This window comes from Grammomys surdaster, unplaced genomic scaffold, assembly GCF_004785775.1.
Source record: "Grammomys surdaster isolate TR1022 unplaced genomic scaffold, NIH_TR_1.0 186, whole genome shotgun sequence".
NCBI lineage: Eukaryota > Metazoa > Chordata > Mammalia > Rodentia > Muridae > Grammomys > Grammomys surdaster.
The window spans coordinates 2,553,750-2,571,814 of record NW_021604631.1 but is presented as its reverse complement, the minus strand read 5'-3'; the positions used below and the strand labels follow the sequence as shown (position 1 = coordinate 2,571,814).

General features: G+C 39.3%; 1 protein-coding gene across 1 annotated transcript in view; it reads right to left on the bottom strand.

The window, feature by feature from the left end:
• Nup205 (nucleoporin 205) overlaps nucleotides 1-18,065 on the bottom strand; it is a 67,696-nt gene that overhangs the window by 29,170 nt on the left and 20,461 nt on the right. Inside the window, exons 13-23 of the mRNA XM_028768385.1 lie at nucleotides 17,575-17,757; nucleotides 15,969-16,019; nucleotides 14,459-14,668; nucleotides 11,726-11,825; nucleotides 11,057-11,194; nucleotides 9,337-9,526; nucleotides 7,631-7,751; nucleotides 5,893-5,974; nucleotides 5,470-5,634; nucleotides 5,038-5,162; nucleotides 739-853 (exon numbers count right to left, since the gene is read on the bottom strand). Of these exons, the coding sequence (XP_028624218.1) occupies nucleotides 739-853; nucleotides 5,038-5,162; nucleotides 5,470-5,634; nucleotides 5,893-5,974; nucleotides 7,631-7,751; nucleotides 9,337-9,526; nucleotides 11,057-11,194; nucleotides 11,726-11,825; nucleotides 14,459-14,668; nucleotides 15,969-16,019; nucleotides 17,575-17,757 (1,480 nt within the window). The remainder of the gene's footprint in view (nucleotides 1-738; nucleotides 854-5,037; nucleotides 5,163-5,469; nucleotides 5,635-5,892; nucleotides 5,975-7,630; nucleotides 7,752-9,336; nucleotides 9,527-11,056; nucleotides 11,195-11,725; nucleotides 11,826-14,458; nucleotides 14,669-15,968; nucleotides 16,020-17,574; nucleotides 17,758-18,065) is intronic.

Genomic DNA, 18,065 nt, shown 5'->3' with positions numbered 1-18,065 from the left:
CTCTCTCTCTCTCTCTCTCTCTCTCTCTCTCTCTCTCTCTCTCTCTCACACACACACACACACACACACACACACACACAAACAGAAAAGATCATATTTAAGTGGTTTTCTTATCCCTTTAACACAAACTTTAAGTTTTGTTAGAAAAGAACCAATCAATCAGACTACAGTCATATAATTTAACACTAGAAAGTGAAAACAGGAAGCTTCAAGCAGAAATTACAAAAGCATCCAAAGTAACAGCACCAAAGTATCAAATGCCATGGGAAGTCTACAGTACCTAGCCAAGTAACACCAGTGTATACACTGGTTACACGATTTGACCAATGCTAACTTGCAAACAAAAAACCCAACATGTTCCACTCAAAGATAAAGTGCCCACATAATACTAGTAGTGTGGCATGTCACAAGACAGGTTGTAGATAAAATGAAGGCACACTAAAAATACGAGATAAAATTAACTTCAAGCTATTCCTATAAGGTTTCATACACAAATGAACTTCATGTTTAGAAATGGGTACAGTCCTCAAGATACCTCATATGTAAAAAATACTCCCAAATCAAAAAGGATTGAAGGGGGCATAGTGGTATATGCCTGTAATCCCAGCCAATGCAGAGTACCTCAAATTCCAAGCCCAGATTTAGAGAAGACTCTATCAACCAACCAATCAATCAAATATTCAAATGCTGAAACAAAGAGTTCTCAACCTATAGTAATATAGCAATACAATGTCCTACCTTTGTTTGAGAAAGGTAGATGTTGCAACTGAGAAAATAAGAAATCCTGACTGGTTCTCAAGTACCTCATAGTAGGACCAGATGTATCTGAGCATGCACATAACTGATATATCACCTAATGAAATAAAAGAAAATCAGTTATTCCTGTACTGGTTAAGATAACAAAATATAAATGTAAAAAATTAAGATGCATCAACAATCTAAGCAAGTGAATAATCACATGTATAAAAAATAAGCATAAGCTTAGAATTTTTAAAGACTTATTTATGCATATGAGTGCTCTATTGTACTATGTACACCTGCATGTCAGATGAGAGCATCAGATCCTATTACAGATGGCTGTGAGCCACCATCTGGGGTGGGAATTCAACTCAGGACCTCCAAAGAAACAGCCAGTGCTCTTAACGGCTGAGCCATCTCTCCAGCCCCATATTAGATTTCTAAATCCAGATCCTTGGTGTACCAGCTCAAGAAAACACACTGAAACACAGCTCAGAGTACTAACATTGCCAGACATGGCCTATAATCTCAGAACTAAGGCAGCTGAAGCTGGAGAATAATGAATTCAAGGCCAGCCCAGGTTATACAGCAAGACTCTGCACTCAAAATAAAAATGAGTTGCATATGACAGGACTAAATCTTGAACTTACGCTACACATATTTATTAATAATATACAAAGTTAATTAAGCTTTAGTATTTTAATTAGTAGTAGTATTACCTGGTAGTCACTTCTGAAAATTGCAATTATTTTATCTCAACTTCAAAAAAAATAGTAAAACTTAGTAGAACTATAAAAATCACTAGTAAAAAGCTATAAAGATGTCCAAACTTCATTATGTTACAAATGCAAGCGCTAAATACAACTTTAGGGTAAAGGAGGAGGGGGGACATTTATATCAATCCAAGAAAAACAGAGTAGATCTGACAAACATCTCCATTATGTACATAATTTTCATAAATATATAGACAAAATGGCACAAAAATGAAAGTTACTCATAATAAACCAAGAGGACATCTGTTTTCAATAATAGACAATAGTTAAACCAGTTGTGAGTTCAAGGCCAGCCACAGCTACACAGAGAAACCCTGTCTCAAAAAAAAACAAAACAAAAAAGACCAAATAAATAGACGGATGGATGAATGAATGAGGATAAAAAATGAGGTAGCAAAGCAGATGTAGTGGCTGGAATATGCTTAGCCTAGGAAATGGGACTATTAGAAGGTGTGGCCTTGTTGGAGAAGTGTGCCAGTGTGGGGGTGGGCTCTGAGACCCTCCTCCTAGCCATGCGGGAGACAGTCTGTCTTTTTGCCTTTGTAACAAGAGGTAGAATTCTTGGCTCCTCTCTATTACCACTCCTGCCTGGATGCTGCTATGCTTCCTGCCTTGATGATAATGGACTGAACCTCGGAACCTGTATGTCAGCCCCAATTTAATGTTGTCTTTTATAAGAATTGCCTTAGTCATGGTGTCTCTTCACAGCATAAAACCCTAAGACAGTAGGTGTCATACAACATCTTGTAAGTCAGCAATTCTAATTACAAAATGTAAATTTCAGTATTTGCAAAGCAGCAGTAATTTTCATTCACAAGTTATAAATTTATAAGAACTTATTACTCACATCTATGTATGGGCTCTTTAAGCAACATTCTCTCAGTACATTAATACTTATCACAATTATTATGGTTGTTTGAGATAAAAACTCTAGCCACGCAACTATTCATCCCTTTTGAGCTGACATAACCAATACTCTCTACAAATTCCATGTAAAATTGATTAGAACCCTTAAACCAGTGCTCAACGTCATCTGTGCAAAGTTTCAGCTACCTGACTTGTCTAACACAATCGAGGCCACGAGCTTCCTTTTCATGGTCTAGCTACAATCATATTTATATCATTTTTTTAATTTTAATTTTGCATATAAGTCAGGACCAAGGGCTACAGAGACCATTCTGTGCATAAAGGCATCTACTGCCAAGCCTGATAGCTGAGTTTAATCACCAGGACTCAACATGGTGAAAGGAAGAACTGACTCCCAAATGTCCTCTGACCTCCACCCTAGCATGGTGATATGCCCACACTTGCTGGGGATTTGATTTGTGCTTACATGGGAATTCACACATCCGATGCAGGTTCCTGCCAACAGCTGGCTTTTTGACGGGTTAATAAAGAACGAATGGCTGAGCAAGGGGACAGAGGCAGGACTTTTGGGACTCCAGGGCAAGAAACACAGAGAGAAGGAGCAGAATGGCCATGATGGGAAGGCAGAGAGCACGAGACATGTAAGAATCCAGGAAAGTCGCCCCAGGGGCCACTCCTCCAATTGGGTCTGGGGTAGCAGAGATGAAATACAGATTTAGCAAGTATCTATTCAGGAATACAGGAGGGGAGCGTGTTAGCCAAGTGGAGGTTCAGGAGTGACCCAGTCATTGAGCTAGTAAGGCGTATTAAAAATAACACTGCACGTGTGTGTCTTTTCATTTGCAATCCAGAGACCTCTGGCAGGTGATTAGAAGCACAATCACCCGCCGGAAGCCCAGTGCAGTTTGAATTTACCACTACACACACATGCACACAAATAAAATGTAATAAAAAATATAGAATTCTAAAAACAAAACAAAACAGGACCAAACATAGTTCTGAAGTATATTTAGTTCTAAAGCCCAAGAAAGCTGTGAAGCCTTCCAGAGAAACTACTCTGTAAAGTCCATACAACCTGATTACAGTGCTACTGCCGCCAAGCTGAACCCTATGGGAGCATCAATACATACTGTATACGATCCTTTTAACAGAAATGCACATAGAATAAGGTCATAGGTTTACCAGTTGATAAGAATGTTGGGATTGGGGAATTACAGGAATCTAACTGCCAATTTTCATTAACCTTATTAGTTCTTGTTAGTTCTGTATTCGTGACCTTATAAAGCAGGCCAGTGAGCCAGAAATAACTGCAAACCCGTGCCGAGAAATAGAAATCTGTATTTATTTTTTGTTGTTCACTTGTTAATTCTGTGTGTGTGCATATGCACGTGTGCGCAGTGTGTATTGTGTATGCACAATGTGTATGAGCATCTGTGCCAAGAGGTGAGAGGACAACTCTGTGCAACTGGTGCCCTCCTTCCACCACAGGTTACAGAGATTGAACTCACTGTCAGGTTTGCTGGCAAGTGCTTTTACCAGCTGAGCTCTCTTGCTGGCCCTACAAATATATTCCTAGAAAAATATCAAACAACAAGATATATACTTTGACAGTACAGAAAATGTATCTAAAGGGGAAGAAAAGGGACTACAGAAATTTGTATAAAAGGGTTAAAAGGAACAGGAAAAACATCGGTGTACTGAATGCAACTACATAAGCACATATAAAGAGAAAACACAAAATAAAAAGCAAACATTTTTGCTGCAGACTGATGCTTGTCTCCAGACAGCTTTGGTACTAGTTTACGATCCAATAAGCTAAAGTCCTTAAACAAAACCGAATCAGTTAAGTAATTAGAGAGCACCTTCACCTTCTTGTCTGTCTTAAACGTGGCTTTATTCACCTCGCCTCTCCCCTAGCCTGGATGACAAAGCTGTTAACTGCTTCTGCATACATATCAGATTCTGAAACACTGAGCTTCAGTGGACCTCAGAGCACTCTCTAAGACAGAATTCAGATTCAAACAAGTGTAACTCTCTGGGACACCTGAGGACTAAAGTGAAGACTGAAAAATCACAAAGACAAACATGAGAATAATAGATGTGTCCATTACACCAAGAGAATAATCTACCTTTTCATCATGAAATGGAATCACAGCGCTTAGAACACATGTACAAGCTAACTGAAACTCTCATCAGACTCCTGTCATCTCCATGGCCACAGGACTTCTTTCTTTACATGCTTCTTCAAAGGTGCTGCTTACACGGCCACTCTGTGCCACAGCAATCCATTCCACAGATGGAAAATGCCACACAACAGAAGCCACACAGCAAGCCCAAGCTAGCTCAGCCTGCTGAGGGCACAGATGGCAACCAGGGATCTTTTGACTCAAGCCTGTTCTCGGCTCCCAAAGAGCTACTTTAAATACAGTACCACTGGTAAAGCCCACCAAAATTCCTAGTAGTTCTCATTCTTCACATTGCTAAGATCTTCAAATCTAGGATGTTGGGATTTATGCTTCATGGAATTTATCCACAAATGAAAGACTGGAAGAACTACTAAATGAACCCCTTTCTATTCTGCCTAGTTGCCATTCTCCCATCTATGAACTGAGCTGCTCAAGTTTCTTCCCAGATCCTCAAGGTGCTAACTACCACATACCTGGTAGCACAGCTCGGCCAGCTGAGGATACTCTTGCACAGCCACAGGGCCAGTTCTCCCGTCTGTGCCTTTCTCCAGAATGTTGAGGATGGCATGCAGGCATGTCCGAGGGCAGCCTAACACTCCTACATGGAACCAAAAGGAAATTCAATTTTTCTCAAGGTTTCTACATCACAAACCCAAGACTTTCTTTACCAAAGCCTAATTTCAGAAACCGTGCTCAACTGTGAACATGCTTTCAAAAAATGATACAGGACACTGACAAACCTCAACCCGGTAAGTCTGTTTAGACACCTTTGATCCTCAAGTCTAACCCACAATATCTTTCCTATCTCATTGATTTTCTAAGTAAATTACCCTGTGAAGCCAGTATTCAATAAATGACCACTTACACCAACAAATATGTAAGAAATAGATGCTCACGTGCTATACCTGGGTCTTGTAAATTTGTGGTACTGATGGGTTTTTTCAATTCAAAACCCAACAGGTAGAGAGCAAGATTGGGTGGATTGCGTTCTAGAGATGTGATAAGAAGATTCAAGATATGGATTCTCGTTTCATGACGGATCGCAGCTAACTTCTTTTCTAATTCTGAGCCTAAATACAGAATCCACAAAACAAAATCACAAATTAATGTAAGGTAGCATGCTGTTTGAAGCCCCACATTTACTTAATTCTTGAATGACCTTTATACTGCTTTGATTTAAACAATCTTAAAACTCTTTTTTAGTATAGCAAATTCTCAATCTCTCACAAATTCTTACATCAGCACTAGAAAATTAAGAGTTTCAAGGTCTTTTTTATTATGCCATGTACGTCTGTAAGTAAAAACAAACACGTTAATCAGAGCCATACCCTCTTCTACACGTACAAATTCTTCTGTGTCTTCACTATCCAAGCACTCTACAAATCCAGCCATCAGCTTCTGGCTCACACTCTGAAATCATAAAAGACAGAAAAATGACAAATTAACAACATCTTTCTACACACCAGAGACCCCATGACAAACATAGTGCACTTAGGAGGCTGAGGTAGGATAACTCTAAGTTTGAAGTCAGCCTCCTCTGAAGAAAGAAAGTGGACCAAGTGTGGTGAACACACCATCAATCCCAGCCCTTGGGAAGCAGAGACAAGCAGATCTAAGACTTGCCTGCCCAATCTTTGTTTCAGGCCAACCAAGATTACATAATGAGACTGTACCTCAAAAAAAATAAAAAGAAAAGGGAAGGAGGGAAATAGAAACAAACAAACAAACAAAAAATCTGCTGGGCAGTTGTGGCGCACGCTTTTAGTCCCAGCACTTGGGAGGCAGAGGCAGGCAGATTTCTGAGTTCAAGGCCAGCCTGGTCTACAGAGTGAGTTCCAGGACAGCCAGAACTACACAGAGAAACCCTATCTCGAAAAACAAAACAAAACAAATAAACAAAAAAAAATGGCAAGAAACTGTATGCTCCAAGCAGTAATGATAATTTGTATTTAATTTAAAGCTCAGCATTGTGGCTCATACCTGTAACCCAGCACTTAAGAGGGAGAGGACACAGAAGAATCATAGGTTCTAAACCAGTCTAGATCTCATAGACAGACCCACTCTCAAAAAGAAAAGCCAGAATGCAGAAGCCACATCTGTATCTTACAGTGGCTCTCAGCCTTGATGGTGCCTTCATTCCAAGGGCATTTATAAGATGGGAGGTCACTTTGGTTTGTTACTAGAGCTTACTACTGACACAGTGGCAGAGAACAGTCATATGAAAGGTCTTATAATAAAAAACTGCCGCCAAATGAAGATCTGAGGGCCAGGGAGATAGCTACGTAAGTGAGGATCAAACTGACTCCTATAGGTTGTCCTCTGACCAACAAAATCACCTGTGCATGCATATTCATCCCCAGCCAAAGTGACAGAATGGCTCCTGTTTTAAACACTGCTGAGGAGGATCCAGTAAAGGTAAAGTTTAGACATTTCTTACAGACACTAGATGTTTACAGAAGAAATACAAAGCCAGTTATGCAGCTGTGCTATCCACTGAGGAGAACACAGCAGCTTTAGAGCAGAATCCACTCTTGGGATCAGACAGGAGACCTCTTAAGCAGAGCTTGAACCAGCCAAGCCAACACAACACCGTTTCAAATGAGAAAAAGAGAAACAAAACTATTAGGAACAAAAGAAAAAGGAGTGTCAACTACTCCAGAAGTGGAGGCAGGAGGATCACTGGAGCATTGTGGTCTCAGGAAAAAGAAAGAAAAGAACCAAAAATACACTCTATAATACCCAACATAACACACCTATAGATCACCAGAAAACTACAAAGGTAATCAGCTCAGCAAACAGGTGTTGTGGCTACAAACCCAATTGTTTCAAATGCTTAAGGGTAACAGCCACTTTGTAGACCATACAGTCACATATTGGAATGTAAACATTACACAGTGCACACTACACTGTGAAAAGTATTAACTTCAAAGACAATTTGCAGTCAAGTGCATGGCTGGTTTCTCACTTATCCCTTATAAGTATACTTAGAGAATCGTTCCACAAACAAAAGTACAATTCATCCAGACACTCTGATTGACAGAGAACACTATCAACAGAATCAGTTACCTGGTCGTGTGTGAAATCGCCAACCATTTTGATCTGAATGTTGGAATTACAAGAGATACAGCAAAGGATCTTCGCACTTTCAAATGCCAATTCAGGATTACTGTTCCCATGATACAGATACCTTCAGAAAACATTGAAGAACAACGTATTCAATAATGGCTTCTCACTGTTCTCAATAATGAGTATTTAGGGGCTCAAGAGATGGCTGGTATTTAAGTACATTTGCTATTCTAGTAGAGGTCCTTGGGTTTGGCTCTTGGCATCTATACCTATCTACAACTACATCAAACTCCAGCTCCGAAGGATCCAACCTCATCTCTGACCTGTAGGTTCATGTATGCATGTGATGCACATAGAGACAAGCAGGCACACGCAAATACATATAAAAATTAAAAACAAATAATTCTTAAAAGAAAAAAAGCAAAGTTCAAGCCAAAAGTTAATCTACCCATATAACACTTTGGACAAATGAGAGAAAGGTGTCCTCTTTCTAGCTACAAAGAACTTGTCACAGGCTGAATCATGTTCTTCCAAATACCTACAGTCTTAATCCACAAGGACTATTTAGAAAAAGGTCTTTGCATATATTGCAAACCAAGTACTGATAAGGTGATTAAGGAAGACTGGGCTGACTAATCTCATGTCAACCAGATACAAACTGGAGTCATTTTGGAAGAGGAAACCTCAATTGAGAAGATGTCCTCAGCAGACTGGCCCATGAGCAAGACAGTGGTGTGTCTTCTTGACTAATGGTTCATGTGGGAGGGCTCAGCTCTCTATGGGCAATGTCACCTCCAGGCTGGTGGTCCTGGGTGCTATAAGAAGCTGAGCAAGTCTTGAGGAGCAGGCCAATAACACCTGCCATGGCCTCAGAGTCAGTTCTTGCCTCCAGTTCCTCCCTGACCTCCATCAATGACAGAGTGTGATCTAAGAGCTGTAAGATGATGCTTTTGGTCACATTGTTTTATCACGGCAACTTAAACGATAACTGAGACAAGGGGATAAGATTGTGTCCTCACAAAAGGATATGTGGGCAGAAGCACCTCCACAGACCACCATATGAAGCTGAGGTGATCAGCCAAGGTTTCTATAAGCTATGAAACACCACACCACCAGAATGTTAGCAAATGTGGATGTGTATACATATATACACGAATGTGTACACACACACATCCTTACATACATATGTACACACACACATACACACCACACACACACACACACACACACACACACGAGTACAGGACTGGAGGGGGCTCTGTATCCCCACTGTCCAAACACTCAAGTTTCCCTACAGAAAGACAAACACTATTCATTTCAGACCTAGAAACTTTTAGGACATAGAATGAGCTAGGAAGAGAAGAAAGAAAAGACACAGTATGGTTCAGAGTAATTACAATCAAAGGAGTAAAATTAGGTAATATTAAAGTAGGCTAAAACCAGCCAGGATATGTTGGTGTGCATCTTGACTCCCAGCACTCAGGAGGCAGAGGCAGGCAAATCTGAGTTCAAAACCAGCCTGGTGTACAGAGCAAGTCCCAGGATGGCCAGGAGTAACACAAAGCAACCCTGTCTCAAAAAAACAAAACAAACAAAGTAGGCCAAAACCAATAATCTGCGATGTACTAAATATGTAACCAAAAAGAGAGAAAAATAAAAGCTATAGTGGCCTCTGTGTCCCTTCTGCTGGGCCTCATGTCACTTACCTGGCAATGTTCACCACATTGTCTGCCTTCTTAGTCCTAGGGTTAATTCCCTGTAAGAGCTGTTCCAGAGGCGAGACGATGAGAGCCAGCTGACTCTCTCTTAGAAGGTCCATGAAAAGGTTCTCCTTTTGCAGAGTGAGGTTGAGGAGTGCGAGGCAATGCTGAACTGCTTTTTCCAAGTGTTTCTTTCCTGTAACCCCCAATGAAATTACAATCTAAATGTACTTAGAGGAAAAAAAACTAATAGGCAAACTTTAGTCTCAAAAAGTCTTTGTTTTCACAAACTTTCAACAGCACCTTCAAAGTTTCCACCCATATAAAACCGGCTATGTCCATGGCAGAGGCTATTCAAGTATTAACTTCTCTTTTACCTTTTCCCTGATCCTTTAGGGTAGTGGTTCTCAACCTTCCTAATGCTGTGGCCTGTTAACACAGTTCTTCATGTTGTGGTGAACCCCAACCATCAAATTATTTTCACTGCTACTTCCTTAGTGCAGTTTTGCTGCTGTTATGAATCGTAATGTAAATATCTGATATGCAGGACATCTGACATGTGATGCAATGGCTCTCAGAGTGGGATGATGTGTCCCCAGTGAACATCTGCACCTACAACACTGTTATTTGTCCTATAGGAAGGTGCAACTGCCACCCAGGAGACAGAAGCCCACAGCATACAGTACAGCACCCTCAGCAAAGAACTATCAGCTAAACTGTCAACAGTGCTGAGACTGAGAAACCAACTTCAAAAAAGACATAATCATTGTGAAATAAAGGCACTTGTATGCTGAAGAGATGGCTCAGTGGTTAAGAGCACTCGGGGCTCTTGAAGAGAAGATAGGTTCTGTTCTCAGCACCCAAACGGCAACTCACAACCAACTGTAACTCCAATTACAGGGAAGCTGATACCTTCTTCTGGCTTCCACAGGCACCTGGCATGTGCATGATACATATACATACATGTAGGCAAGACATTCACATGTATAAAATAAAAATAATCCCTAAAAAGGGGTTGGGATTTTCTTTTAAGAAAATAAAGAAGCAAAAAAATATAATAAAAATCTCAACCTTTCAAATTGTGCTGGCCTAACTCTTTCTACTGGTTCCTGTAATCTGTGAATTATAGAGTTACAATCCTATGTTTAGAATCTGACTCCTCTATTTCAGATCACTGCCACATGAGAGCAATACAGCACAGCAGTATGGAGCATGAGCCTAACTGCCTAGGACCAAGTCTCGGCTCTCAGGGTAACCTGTCTGTACATCTTTTTGGTAAATGGAAATAACATCTGCCACTGAAGGTTTCTGTGCAAATTAAATAGAGTAAACACACGCTATGCTTTTAAGAGCCAAGCGCATAGAAAGCACAGAACAAACGGTAACGGCAATGGTAATGAGCAACATTTACTGACCACTGTGAGACAGATTCTATAATATGTGTTCTGTAAGTGTCGTGAGATTTCAGATTCAGAGTTAAGCATGTTAAACAAGTGAAAGCAATAAAGATCTCTTTAATTATCTAGAGAAGACCTTGCAATGAGACAGAGCCAACAAATCTCTGTACTGAATTCAGTCTATGTGCACTCATACTAACTCACTGAAAATACCACTGTAAGATAAGAGACTCTTACAAAAAACATCAAAGATCCTCTCCAATAAATTCTCAATTAACAAGATAAAGGTGTCAACAGTTTTGAAGGCAGAGAGATTTTCAGGCACATACCAGGGAAAGGAGCATAGGTATCAAGCTGCTTGACTCCTTCTTCCAGTAAACTGAGAGCAAGCTCCAACATGGGTGACTCATTCAGAAGATGATACATCAGACTAAAGCCAGGTGGCTTATAGGCTATGATTTCTTCTCCTAAATAGTACACAATCCAAAAGGCAGTGAATCAGTATTGGCTTAAAACTATTTGCGTATGTATTTAGAGTTGTGTGTGTTCAGGGGACAACTTGAGGAGTTAATTCTCTTCCACGGTAGATCCTAGGAATCCTAGGGATCCTAGGGATTAAACAAAGGTGTCAGGCTGAGTGCCTATAAGGACTCAATTAGTGGCCATCTTACTGGCCCTCAATTAGAATTTTTGTTACAGCCTTTGTTTTTGTGAAATGTATGACACTGTAACTTAAATAGGATTAACACAGGTGAAGGCAAGCTTCAAGTCACAGACAGAGACACAAACTATTAAGAGTAGCAATTCCACACAGGAAAAACTGGCGTGCACATGAGAATCAGTACCCTAAAAATCTATTTTCTCTCTTGAACAGAACATAATTAAAACAACAAGGCAAAGATTAAATTCTAATTTAACTATAAATTATATCTTAACTTACATTTATAAATATAATCATTAAATCATAAATACTTTGAAAAGTGATAGAATTAAATTACCTTGTAGCTCCACAAACTGATCTACAAAGTCTTCAAGCTGAGGCTCGTAATCTCTCAACAGCTTATAAAACACTTCCAAGACAACCTCAGCGACTTCCCACTAGAGAAAAAACATGTATGTCAGTAATAAACAACAGTCCAAGGGGGAAACTTGTCAAGTTTTTCATTCCTTTCACTTTGTTCTCCAGAAAACAAATCAAGTCCCTTGTCTACTTTATTAATTTATGCAACACAACCTTAATTCACCTTGTCTCATTTTGTCAAAGGTAACCATTTTTTTTTGTTTTTTTTTTCTTTTTCAGAAAAACATGTTTTAAATATACCTAAGAAGTATCTCTACAGCCAAAGGTTGAGCTCATTTACAAGGTTTAGGTATTTAGCACCTGTATGTTCACTTTATACCAGAGTTTATACCAGAGTTCTCTAAAGGTCAAATATTTCATATTTCCTCTAAGAAACTCAGGCGATGCTCAGCACAGTGGGCCGACCCTTAGCTCACACAGCCCAGCAGCAAACAAGCTCAGACCAGGGCTCTCTGTCCAACAACCAGTCAAAATGCTGCAACTGACCTCATGACCACTTCATTGTTAAAGATGGATTTAAAATACTTTATATGGAAGGACACCTATGTCCAGCTATACATACAGCAAAGTTTAAGCTTTGCTTCAAAATCCATTGCACAGGGTATTTTATTATGTAGTTTACTTACTTTTGTGGTACTGGAGACTGAGCCTGGGCTGTACATGCATGGCCACTGCTCTGTCGTAACACAGCTGCAGCGCCACTATGGAGGTCTGTAATACTGGGTTTTACACTGTAAGCAACTGCTTTTGTAATGATCACTAAACTGTACAATTTTATCAGGGCTGAGTTTTGAAAGGGGACTATTTGGATTTTTATATATATGTGGATTATATATTTATATATTTGAATTATTTATAAAAGGACTGTGGCCTTTTGGATTTTTTTTTTTAAAGGCATTATCAGATAGTAGACTTAAATACTGTTAAATCTACTACCTCTAACACTCTAGTATTTATTTCAACACAAAGTAATGTTTTTATGAGAATCCATTGTTTTAAGATATAGTTAGCTAAGTTAGGCTAAAGAAAGCTTCAATTAAAAAAACATTCTAAAACCTGACAAAAACTTTTCAGGGACAATAAAATCGGTGGTAGCAGAGAAAGCAGCAAGGTTTGAGGGGCAGCTTCATATGAGCAGAAGTTATCTGGAAAGCACATGACTGACCAGTACTCCAAACACCTTCGTCATAATGACATGGTAAAGGAAGGCAAATAGGACACTTAAAACGAGTACACAGTATGTGTCAGAACATTTTGTTGAAAAGACTGCAATGATCAAGCGTGCACTGCTCATCTGAGATGACACTGAATGAAGCATGGTTGTGACATGTGAAAATATAACGAATCAGACTATGCCAGCTACAGATACAAGGAATGGAGTCTATGCAGCAATCTAAAAGACATTTTTTTTTAAAGTGAAACTTCATAATCATTTGAAATCTCCATGACACTATATGACAAAGAATATAAAGTAATGTAAGGGGTTGTTTTTGTTTGGGGGGGGTGGATTTATTTATTTATTTATCTATTTATTTTAATTTCTAGTCTTTCAAGACAGGATTTCTCTGTGTAGCCCTGGCCTCTAACTCACAAAAACACACCTTCCTCTGCCTCCTGAGTGCTGGGATTAAAGGTGTGAGTCATCACTGTCCAGCCTATAAGGTAGTCTTTCTAATGTTCTTTAAATGTTAAACAAGAAAAAAGAAGACTAGAAATTATTATTTTTCTTTTGGTAACAGGGCTAAGGGGAGATATAATTTCTTTTGCTCTAAACTGTCCAATATTAGCATGAACCAATTTCTTTTTATAACAAATATCCAACAGGCTAAAAAAAAAACCCCAGAAAACTAATAAAGCAGAAATGTTCTTATAAAATATATCCAAGGACATTCTGTGAGATAATAAACAGTTATTATAAACTAAAGGTGAACTACATAAGAACCTGGAAGGGTCTCTTACATAGCTTAGTGGTTATGAGCTTGGATCTGAAGACAGAGTCCTAGGTTCAAATCCTGGTCCTGGAACTTAGGCAAGTTCCTTAACTTTGCTAAGACTCCATCTGTAAAATTGGAACATTAATAGTACCTGCCTCAAGGTAATACATAAAATGATATATACAATGAGCTCCACAGTATCTAGGAGCAGAGCCAAGATGTACATAGAATGTGCCAAGAACTGCCATCAGTATTCACCAATGGCAGCTAAGTCCACCAGCTTTTAACATAGCTTCCCTTTGGGTGAATAATCCACCACCTAGAACTGCTAACAGAACTAGCAAGTCAGCTTGAATTGATGCAATTCCTAGTCCAAAGGCTCCCATGTGTTCCCAACAAAGGGAGAAAGGTTTTTGCTCAATTTTAGTAAAACTGCTCAATTAGACATGGTGAGATCTTGTCTCCAGAAAGTGCTCAGTTAAGGATAGTGAGCTCCCATCAGAAAATCCCTGTCAGAGAACATTAATATGTGTCTTCATTTTAATGCCCAAATTTATCTGTAAGACACATAAAATAATCCAAGAAGGAATAACAGAATTCGGACTATGAATTTGATTAACTCCCAAAAACCAAAGTGAACTTCTAGCCCCTTACTCCATGGATGAAAGAAGCAACAGTAAATTTGTAAGAGAGAAATGGTTTACTCTGGACATAACCTTTTCAGCAGCCCTCCGGTAAGCTCTTGTACGGAATCGAAGAAACACAGAATCTCTCAGGAACTGCAAGTAAGGGTCAAAGCCGGGGGGCCGCAGGCCAGCGCCCAGATTGGAAGGGAATGAGCTCTCCACCAGGGTACTGATCAACTGGCAAAAGGCTCTAGTCAGGGGGTACTCTTCACACCGGGACTCTATTTCATTGAGTTCAACCTTCAAACAAAAGAATAAAGACAATTAACAATATAAAACTACTAACTATGAGATGTAAAGCATTTTGCCAATACTAACTTGTTAACAATGAGATATCACCACTTATAAAAAGTAAGAAATAGTACCATTTCCTACTTAAACAGAAAAGATACCTAAGTATATCAATCTAAATGAGTGAGAAGAATTTTAAATTTTCACATATTATCTCAAACTTGAAATAAAAATTTTTTTTACATAGTACACCAACTGGTTATACACATGAATGACATTACATAGACTGAGCAAGTTGTATTTGGGAATATATTTGTATACGTATACACATACACACATTTATGCATATGACATCAATTAATGAAAAAAGGCCATGAATTTCAAAAGAGCAAAGAGGCATACATGGAGGATTTGGAGGGAGGATAGGAAACAGAGAAATGATGTAATTATAATCTCAAAAGTAAAAGAAAAAGAGAGGGGACAGTGAGAGGGCTCAATGGGTAAGGGTACTTGCTAAGTCTGAAGATGTGAATTTGATACTCAGAATCTACATCTCAAGAGTGAACAAACAACTAAAACTTTTCCTCTGACCTCCACTGACATGTATGGCATGTGCCACCCTCCTGCAAAGCAAATAAATAAATAAACATAACAAATAAATAAAAAAGAGAACAAAAATATTTTTCACATTGGGGGTGGTGGCTTATGCCTGTTATCCCAGTACATAGCAATCTGAGGCAGGACTATCAGAAGCTCAAGATCAGCCAGAGCTACAAAGCAAGATATTACCTTAATAAAACAAAACATTAAATTCTTACTCAAGTTGACTTAACTAACCTAATTAAACCTAACTCCAATCAAGACTTTCAATTCAGATGGCTGTCATGTGACATCCTCTTTCAACTGTGAACATATTTTAGTTTCTTTCACTGACTGCTTCACTCAAAATTAACAATATGGCTGAGTAGATAAAGATGCTTGCCTCTAAGCCTAACAACCCTGAGTAGAATCTCCAGAATCTCACAATATGAAAAGAAGAAAACTGACTCCCTGAGGCTCTGTGGTCTCCACACACATACTATGGTACATGTGTGCCTAGGCACACACGAATCTTACAATTAATAAACATATAAAATAATGATAAAAACAGTTTTATCTCTATTTCAGTACTATTAAAATCCTTCAAAAGGAAATATATTACATTTAAAAATGACAGAAACTTAGTGGGCTACAAATAACTTTTCACAGTCTTATTTTGGCATTACTGTATGAATGAATGTAGTGTTGAATCTAAAAGGGCACACTTTACCTCAATACCAATAGCTTGCCTCTGGCTTGGAACCCTGACAGTCTGCAGTATCTGGAAGTAAGAAGAAATGCGTGTCACGAGCATCCTTGTCCATCAAAGAGCAATAACGGCCATCCAGCACCTCACCCTCAACCACCACCTCACGATGATCACCAAGGAGTCCCTGGTCCACGTTCATAGCAGTTCTGGCAGACAGAACTTTTGGTTTTGTAATGTACAGGAAACTTATAAATCGACTTTTCTCTGAAAAACCTGAACCCAATCCTATTACAATGCAGTAAGCACACAGAACATGCTAAGTACTGGTTTACTATGGATCAAGAGGGGAACAGCAGCCTCATGGTAAAAGCATTAATAACTTTAGTTATTCTCATGGTCAAGATACACACTTGGAAAAATCTAGAAGCCTCTGCTACTGGAAAATAATTGTTTGTGTGAATAATGAACAAGAATCACAGCCTCGTTATATTGTATTACCTCTGAGACAATGAAATTCTACTTAAGCATCTCCTGGAGGTATTGCTAAAAGAAGTGGTCCTCAACCTGTGGGTCATGACCCTTTTAAGAGTCCAACAGCCCCTTCACAGGAGTCACATATGAAATATTTACTTATAATTCACAACAGTTATAAAGTAGCAATGAAGCTAACTTTGTGGTTGGGGGTCATCACAGCATGAGGAACTCTAGTAAAGGGTAGCAGCACTAGGAAGGTTGAGAGCCACTGTTACACAACATAGTCTTTCCACTTTATCCCAATACTTAATAGAAAAATTTCACCGGGCGGTGGTGGCATACACCTTTAATCCCAGCACTTGGGAGGCAGAGGCAGGCGGATTTCTGAGTTCGAGGCCAGCCTGGTCTACAGAGTGAGTTCTAGGACAGCCAGGGCTACACAGAGAAACCGCTCAAAAAACAAAAAAACGAAAAAAAAAACAAAAAAAAAAAAAAAAAGAAAGAAAAATTTCAACAGAGCTGATTTTTGGAAAAAAAAAAAAAAATTCAGTAAGTTCCAAAAACCATTCGACCCTTAAATTCTCCTTCTATGATGGTATAAATGGATGCAAGTCAAAAGCTCCTGCTGTCGAGCCACTTCCACTTATGCCCAAAGCCTATGAGCCTTTTATGTCCTCCAGTGAAAAGTCATCCAGCTGCTGTGGAACATCTGTATAACTTATCAAACAGGCCCTTTGATAGTAAAGCTGTGATAACAGAAAGCTACATAATGCATCACTCTCCTAGTTTCAGGCAGGAAAGGCATGGGAAAAACGAACAGTAGAAAACACAAGTATCTATTTCCTGCATTTAGCAAGGACAGTATGTCTGAAGGCTTACATTAATTAGCCTCATCTCAAAGTCTGCCACACAGGAAGTATCTCAATGATCTTAAAAATTAAGATCTTTAGAGTTACTTGAAGAACCTGTCTCTGGGAAACTACTTGAGGTTGAAGAAGCGAGCCAAGAAAACAACCTAAATGCAATGCCTGGCTCCCAAACTCTAACTTCCTACATGGGAAGCCCTGGAATACTGTAAATTTCCACCAGGTGCTCTTGTTTCTACAGTATTACCATCCTTTAAATTATACAGTAAGAAAGCTCATGGCACCACCTGCGTGTATTCCAACGACTGCCAAAGTGAAGCAGCAATTTCAGGAGACTTTCCAAAAGCTGCAAGTGTCTTCAGTAGCTCAGCTTTGAGAACTGGGGGAATACTGCACTGCAGGAGGCCCAAAATCACCACAACAGGCGTCCACTGGGGATGTTCACAGAGCGCCAGGCGAGCATTTTCACTCTGAGGTTGGAACACAAAACAACAAGATAAGCACTTTATTCATTTACCTATGCCTTTCTGTCTTGTTTTCTGCGAATGGCTCTTGCTATGCTGCCCATACTGGCCTCCAAGCCCATTAACTCAAGCTGTCCTCCTGACAGATGTGAATACAGGCACCCACTACCAAGTCACAGCTACAAAAAGCGATCAGCAATACACTGTATGCTGTATACATTCAGTATACACCACGACAAACAAGAATCTACACACTGTATGCTGTACACATTTAGTATACACCACGACAAACAAGAATCTACACACTGTATGCT